Source organism: Callithrix jacchus, chromosome 7 (assembly GCF_049354715.1).
Source record: "Callithrix jacchus isolate 240 chromosome 7, calJac240_pri, whole genome shotgun sequence".
Lineage (NCBI taxonomy): Eukaryota > Metazoa > Chordata > Mammalia > Primates > Cebidae > Callithrix > Callithrix jacchus.
The window spans coordinates 88818001-88826489 of NC_133508.1; the positions used below are offsets into that span (position 1 = coordinate 88818001).

The 8489-nt window shown below is 43.8% G+C and overlaps 1 protein-coding gene across 4 annotated transcripts in view; it reads right to left on the reverse strand.

Moving 5' to 3' along the window:
- The window catches only part of NRDC (nardilysin convertase), a 93592-nt gene extending 85354 nt beyond the window's left edge, over nt 1–8238 (reverse strand). For all 4 annotated transcript variants that reach the window (XM_078331721.1, XM_035251447.3, XM_078331720.1 and 1 more), the window contains exon 1: nt 7786–8238. In XM_078331721.1, the coding sequence (XP_078187847.1) occupies nt 7786–8126 (341 nt within the window). In that variant the 5' untranslated portion in view covers nt 8127–8238. The remainder of the gene's footprint in view (nt 1–7785) is intronic.
- Between the last annotated feature and the right edge of the window lie 251 nt (nt 8239–8489).

The following is an 8489-nucleotide window of genomic DNA, read 5'->3' on the forward strand; positions in this document are numbered from 1 at the left end:
ATGACCAGTAGATAGCAAACCAGAAACACAAATGACAAAACAAAAAGTCATACTTTATATATCCCTATTCTCGCACCTATTGTATTTAACGCATTTCAGTTTCAGTAACTGAAATTCTCTTCTGAGAGGAGAGCTCCCTCACTCTCCCACTGCACATCATAAACTCCTTAAAAGGAAAAGAGCTTTTACCATCAGTTATTTAAAAAGAGGGCGTTATGGGCTCACGCCTATAATCCCAGCACTTTGGGAGGCCGAGGCGGGTGGATCACGAGGTCAAGGGATCGAGACCATCCTGGTCAACAAGGTGAAACCCCGTCTCTACTAAAAATACAAAAATTAGCTAGGCATGGTGGTGCGCGCCTGTAGTCCCAGCTACTCAGGAGGCTGAGGCAGGAGAATTGCTTGAACCCAGAAGGCGGGGGTTGCGGTGAGCCGAGATCGTGCCATTGCACTCCAGTCTGGGTAACAACAGCAAAACTCCGTCTCAAAAATAAAATACAAAAAAAAAAAGTGTGTTGCTAGCCGGGCGCAGTGGCTCACACCTGTAATCCCAGCACTTTGGGAGGCCGAGGCGGGTGGGTCACGAGGTCAAGAAATCGAGACCATCCTGGTCAACATGGTGAAACCCCGTCTCTACTAAAAATACAAAAAATTAGCTGGGCATGGTGGTGAGTGCCTGTAATCCCAGCTCTTCAGGAGGCTGAGGCAGGAGAATTGCCTGAACCCAGGAGGCGGAGGTTGCAGTGAGCCGAGATTGCGCCATTGCACTCCAGCCTGGGTAACAAGAGTGAAACTCCGTCTCAAAAAAAAAAAAAAAAAAAAAAGAGGGCATTGTTTTTTTGAGACAGAGTCTGGCCCTGATGCCCAGGCTGGAGTGCATTGGGTACAATCTCAGCTCACTGCAACCTCTGCCTCCTCAGTTCAAGTGATTCTCCTGCCTTAGCCTCTCCCGTAGCTGGGATTACCGGCGCCCGCCACCATGCCGGGCTAATTTTTGTATTTTAGTAGAGACAGGGTTTCACCATGATGGCCAGGTGGGTCTCCAACTCCTGACCTCAGGTGATCCTCCCACCTCGGCCTCCCAAAGTGTCGAGATTACAGGTGTGAGCCACCATACCCAGCCATAAAAACAGAGAGCATTTTAATGCTAAATTTTATTTTCCTAAAACACACACACACACATTTTAGTTAGAAATGACATATACTCTTTCTATTCTTACAAGCCCATCAGCCCACATTGAAGAAATCATTCAGGCCCAGTGCAGTGGCTCATGCCAGTACTCCCGGCACTTTGGGAGGCTATGGTGGGTTCATTGCTTCAGCTCAGGAGTTTGAGACCAGCCTGGGCAACAAAGCAAAACCCAATCTGTACAAAAATATTATAAAAATTAACTGGGTATGATGGCATGTATCTGTAGCCCAGCTATTTAGGAGGCCAAGGTGGGGAGGATGGCTTGCACCTGGAAGGCAGAGGCTACAGTGAGTTGAGATCATACCACTGCACTCTATCCTGGGTGACAGAGCCAGACTGTCTCAAAAACAAAACAAAATAAAGAAATCAGTCCAAGGAATAGTAAGAGACAAAAGCTATGTTTATTAAAGTTATACTAGTATTCATAAGATTTAACAAATTTCAACCTTAAAAGCACTTACTTTGTTAAATGAGTTTGAATCTCATGAAGTAATACCTAGGTTACCTCTACTTTACAAGATGAGTGGGAGTAAAAAAAAAAAGAGAGATTTGGATTCATTTGTTCATTTGTATCAGACTAAGAAATTGTTGTCAACCTCCTGGAATTTCTACACATGGAAGTCATAATGATTTCTTTTGTAGCGGTGAGATTTTGTGATCATTTCAGCAATATTTGTGTCTGTGTGTATATGAAATGAAACAAACACAAATGAAATTACTGGCTCATGTACTGAATGAAGCATTACTGTTCAAGGAGTTTTCTTTGTAACTATTAACAAAGAAACCTATCTTCTTCCCATCCAATTAAAAAAAAGTTATCTTGTTTTCTGATGTATAGTTTTCTTCTGATACCTTAGATTTGCATAAGGCTTCTGGTGAGTATATGTGCTGCCAAAGTGAGGAAAAGGCTTCTGTTCAGAAGTGAGCCACTTCACTAGCAAACTATTCGGGAAGCCAAGAAATGTTAATGTTCTCAATGCAACTGTTCCGCTCACTTGAACTGTGATCCTCCTCCTGTTCAACAGCATACAAAAGTAAACAACATAATATTCAGAAATAGCCTGTACCTTATTCAGCATACACCCACCCATTATTTTCTATGAAATGTTATTTTATTTATTTTAAGACAGAGTCTTGCTCTGTTGCCCAGGCTGGAGTGCAGTGGCACAATCTCAGCAGACTGCAACATCTGCCTCCCAAATTCAAGCAATTCCCCTGCCTCAGCCTCCCAAGTTGGGATTACAAGTGCATGCCACTACAACTGGCTAATTTTTGTATTTTGAGTAGAGACAAGGTTTCACCATGTTGGCCAGGCTGGTCTTGAACTCCTGACCTCAGGTGATCCACCCTCCTCCGCCTCCCAAAGTTCTCAGATTACAGGGATGAGCCACCGTACCTGGCCTGTAAATTTATTAAGATAACCATCCCCTCATTTGTAACAGTCTGACCAGAATTTAAATTAGAAGGGCTTGCCCTTCAGAAGTGTGTATGTCTTTTCATTTGTATGGTAGTTCACACACGTAATACCAGAACGTCGAGAGGCAGAGGTGGACAGATCCCTTGAGGTCAGGAGTTCGAGATCAGCCTAGGCAACTTGGCAAGAGCCCCATCTCTACAAAAAATTAGCTGGACATAGGCCAGGGGCGGTGGCTCACACCTGTAATCCCAGCACTTTGGGAGGCTGAGGTGGCCGGAACATGAGGTTAGGAGTTTGAGACCATCCTAACCAACATGGTGAGACCCTGTCTCCAAAAAAAAACACAAAAATTTGCTGAGTGTAGTGGTGCACACCTGTAATCCCAGCTACTTGGGAGGCTGAGGCAGGAGAATCGCCTGAACCTGGGAGGCAGAGGTTGCAGTGAGCAGTTATTGCGCCACTGCACTCCAGCCTGGCAACAGAGCCAGACTCTGTCTCAAAAAAAAAAAATTAAAAATTAGCTAGACGTGGTGGGGCAGGTTGTGATGCCAACAGTACTCTAGCCTGGGTGATGAAACCCTGTCTCAAAAAAAAATTTTTTAATCCTTAAAAAAAAACAAAAAAAAAAGTTTATATACCTTTTCATTTGTTCTTTCCTCCTCCACAGCTTTTTACAAACAGGTTAAACATGGAAAGTGTTTTACATTTGTTTAAGTCAATCCAAACTACCTAACATTAAGTGTTCTTCATTGTTAAAATAATTTACTATTCAGAATGCACCACAGCCAGGCCAGGTGCAGTGGTTCACCTATGCCTGTAATCCTAGCACTTTGGGAGGCCAAGGGTGGCAGATCACCTGAGGTCAGGAGTTCGAGACCAGCCTAGGCAACGTGGTCAAACTCCATGTCTTCAAAAAATTAGCTGGGCATGGTGGCACATGCCTGTAGTCCCAGCTACTGGGGAGCCTAGGTGGAAGGGTCACCTGAGCCTGGGAGGTCAAGGCTACAGTGAGCCGTGATCGCACCACTGCATTCCAGCCTGGGTTACAGAGTGAGACCCTGTCTCAAAAATAAAAATAAAAAATAAATAGAATACACCACTACTAATACTGCCCATCCAGACTTTCCACTCAACACCAATAAAAATTTGAATATCAGCCAGACACGGTGGCTCATGCCTGTAATCCCAGCACTCTGGGAGACAGAGGCAGAGGGATCACCTGAGGTCAGGAGTTTAAGACCAGACTGACCAACATGGAGAAACCCCCTCTCTACTAAAAATACAAAATTAGCTGGGCATGGTGGCACATGCCTATAATATAATGCCAGACTTGGGAGGCTAAGGCAGAAGAATCGCTTGAACCTGGGAGGTGGAGTTTGCAGTGAGCCGAGATCATGCCATTGCACTCCAGTCTGGGCAACAAGAGGGAAACTCTATCTCAAAAAATAAAAAAAATTTTGAATATCAGTTCCCAACCTGAAGTCTCTTAATCCTTCCAGAAGGGAAGGGAATAAACACTTGGTGAGCATTTAATACAGATCCCTAAAAAAGCATAATAGATTTCCTGGAGATATGCCCAACATTTCAAAAAAGCTGAACAGAAATTACACATAGGCTGAAGTAAATTTCTGCAGGCTATTAATAAATGCAGACTGGTAAATCTTTCAAGGTATTATTTCACCACGATATTCCTCTAAATAGGTCCTCTTCTGAGGCTTATTCAAAAGACATAGAATATGATGCTATGTACTGTAATGGATCATGTACAAAATCCTACTGAAATACTATGGAAGGAAGAATTAGCTCTGCCTAGAAAGACTTCACACAGAGAGAATATCACAGCAGAACCTGGAAAAATAATTCAGCTTTCTGGGCTATAGATGCCTCATAAGTATGTTTCTGGTTACAAAAATTCACAGAATTTAAGTTGGATTAGACTTTAAAAATCACCTAGTCCTGAGGTTTTTTTCACCCTTATTTTAAACTAATAAAATATTTTATTTAAAAATCTAATTGAAACTCCAGTACATAAAACAGGTAATGTGGAAGAACAGCTCTTTTGAAAGGGGAGGGTTATTGAAAAACACTGCTGTTCTAATCAACCCCCTTTGTTTTTAAAATAAGCTGAGACTCTAAGAAGGAAAATGACGTGGCAAAAGCCATATTAATACAAAACTCAACAACTGATTCAAAGAACAACTCTTGAGCATTATCTCCTCTTTGAAGGCTTTCCTTTCTCTCCAGGTGGAATTTACCAATTTATTTCACCCCTCTGTATATCTAGGACATACTTCCATTATGGCTTCTATAAAACTTTAGTGCCCTAATTTTATTTTTGAGACAGTGTCTCACTGCTACCCAGGCTGGAATGCAGTGGCACGACCAGGGCTCACTGCAGCCTCAACTTCCTAGGCTAAGGGATCTTCCTACCTCAGCTTCCCAAGTAGCTGGGACTACAGGCACACACCACCACACCCAGCTAATTTTTTGTGTGTAGAGACAGGGTCTCACCATGTTGCCCAGGCTGGGCTCAAACTCCTGGGCTCAAGTGATCCTCCCAACTGGGCCCCTCATGTGCTGGGATTACAGGCGTGAGCCACAGCAGCCTTTAATTTTATTTTTTTATGTGTCTGTGTCCCTCTCTACTATTGTAGGCTCCCTGAAGGCAGGGACTGGCTTAATCATTTTTGTATATTCGCCCAGACTAACATGTTATTTATTACATTATATTTGACCAAGTTTCAGAAAATATTTAATCTAGCTTGATGCCTGGCACATAGTAGGACTTAATATTTATTAAATAAATTTACCAAAAATGAGGTAAGTGAAATAACATATCTAAAACAGTTACAACAGACCAGGCATGGTGGCTCACACCTGTAATCCCAGCACTTTGGGATGCCAAGGCAGGTGGATCACGAGGTTAGGAGATCAAGACCAGCCTGGCCAACTGGTCTCTATAAAAAAAAAAAAATTAACAGTTACAACAGTAACTGAAACATAGTGTCTATTCCACAAACATTAGTTATTATATAACTTTATATAGGCAGGAAAAAAAACCCTGAAACTATTACTGAACATCTGATCTGGAAGACAAAAACTAAGCACCTTCTATCAAGTTTTCAACCTGCTCATTTTTACATTGCCAATACAGGTTGAGTATCCTTTATCCGAAACACTTGGGACCAAAAGTGTTTCAAATTTTGGATTTTTTTGAATTTTGGAATATTTGGGTATACATAATAAGGTATCTTGGGGATGGGACCCAGTATGAATACAAAAATCATTTATGTTTCATATATACCTTATACACATAACCTGAAGATAACTTTATACAATATTTTAAATAATTTTGTGCATGAAACAAAGTTTGTGTACATTAAACCAACCATCAAAAAGCAAAGATGTCGGGTATGGAATTTTTCACTTGTGGTAATGTTGGCACTCACAAAGTTTCGGATTTCTGAAAGTTTTGGATTTTTGGATTAGGAATACACAACCTGAACAACCACATTTTTAATAAGAGAAAATTCAGCTCATTTATAAAGATCTATTGACTCCAGCAGCCTGGGGAAAATATTATCTAGACTTGAAGTGAAAGGAGAAATTAGGCCGGTCACTTCTTTCTAGTTTTGGTTATCTGTCAAAGCGGGGTGGTGGAAAGTTTTAAAGATTATCTCTAAGGTTCTTTCTTGCTCTAATGCTATAGGGGCTTATAACAATTTAGAGCTAGAATCCTTCTTCAGCTTTCAATTCACATGAGCAAGAACTCTGTGAAAAAAATCAGCAAATGGGCCAGGTGTGGTGGCTCACACCTGTAATGCCAGCACTTTGGGAGGCCGAGGTGAGCGGATCACGAGGTCAGAAGATCGAGACCATCCTGGACAAAATGGTGAAACCCCATCTCTATTAAAAATACAAAAATTATCTGGGCATGGTGGTACGCACCTTTAGTCCCAGCTACTCGGATGGCTGAGGCAGGAAAATCGCTTGAAATTGGGAGGCGAAGATTGCAGAGAGCTAAGATCGTGCCACCGCACTACAGCCTTGTGACAGAGACAGCCTCCTTCTCAAAAAACAAAAAAATTAAAATCAGCAAATAATGCAATGGATTAGATATCAGATAGGAAGGGTCGTCTTTCCAGCTCTGTTATTATTTAGCTGTGTGATTCTGAGCAAGAAGCAAACTCTCTGGATCTCAATTTCCTCAACGTGTTCAACAAAGTTGTTGGACAATATGAACTCTATTTAAAATACATCAAAGTCCAGGCCGGGCATAGCGGTTCACTCCTATAATCCCAGTACTTTGGGAGGCCATGGCAGGAGGATTGCCTAAGCCCAGGAGTTTGAAATTAGCCTGGGCAACACCACAATACCCAGACTCTTATTTAAACACACACACACACACACACACACACACACACACACACACGATACATCATAGTCATATTCCATGAAATAAGTACCTCTGAAGGAAATATTCAGGTGGGTTATCAATCACCAATTATTAGAAATATTTAGAGGACTCCTGAACAAACCAAAAGTAGAGAATTTCAAGATTAGAAGAAACCTTACACCTCACCAACTGAGACCCAAGTCCTCTCTAATATATTCCTGGAAGAGGTCGCCCAATCATTTTGGAAATGGAGAACTACCCACGGAAACAAGCCATTTCAACTTAGGTCAAATATGATGCAGAGTTACTTTACTGAAGCCACACCATCCTTTGGTAACTTTCGTCCACGAGTTTCACCTCTCTATTACTTAAGGGTCCCTCAAATATTTTGGATAGTGATAATATGCCCCTTAAACAGCCTGTCCTCCAAAATTAAAGTACCCAACTCCATCAACCTTTCCTGGCAACGTAATACCAAGACTCCCTCACCATTCAGGCTGCGTTCCTCAAAGAAACCTCCATTCTTGCTTTAGCGACTGTATTCAAATGGCTCGAAAACTTCTCCCATTCTGACATCCTGGAACCCAAGATTTCCCACTTGCCCAGCTGACACCACAGAGAAGCTCCTAATCACGCTTGCCACCTCCACCAAAGGAAGCATTTGGGATGGAAAGTGTGCCCTGTTGCTCCATTGGGAGACATGGAGACAAGAAGTGACAGCGGCACCGACAGAGAGGCTTGCACACTGTTCTCCTCCCCAGTGCAAGCCTCCTCCCTCACCGGTATTGCTTGGGGTCGCTGGGAGACTTGACGATCTCAGGGTCCCCGGCATTACTGAGTGACCCCCTCCGTCCCTCTTCCTCAGATTCATCCGCTCCTAGACGGGCAACCCGGCTGTTTTCGCCCAGATCCTGTCCATTGGGCTGCAGGTCAGGGAAGCTGCAGGTAGACTTCGCCTTGTTCCTTCCAGGCATGGCCAGAATGGGAAAGGGTCTGGCAGCAGCAGAGTCTTCGCACTGACCCCGCTTTTCGATTCCCCAAAGTGCCGCGAGCTCCCGCCCGGCCTCACACAACTTCCTCCGTGTGGCACAGACTGCAGCAACCGTGACTCTCCTCAGCATTCACCACCAAGCTGGAGCGATGGACATTCCGCTTCCCAGGACCCACCTCCTCCGCGTTCCAGAGGCGGTGGCGGCCGGCGCTGCTGCTGCCGCCGCCGCTGAGAACAGGCCTAAACCCCTCCCCCAACCCGGTCTCTCTCACGCCAACTTCCCTCATCCCTCCGCCCTCCTGGCCGCCGAGGACGCTACTGATTTTAGCCAATCATGAAGCAAGAAAATAGTCACGCGCACGCAAGCAACCAATGAGAAACGGAGAGGAACTAAAGTGACCCGGACGGATTCTTGGAACAGCCAGCAAGCTTTTCGAAACCCAAAGTGGGAGGGGCGAGGGAGAAGAGGCGGAGGACGACGGGAGAAGGACGC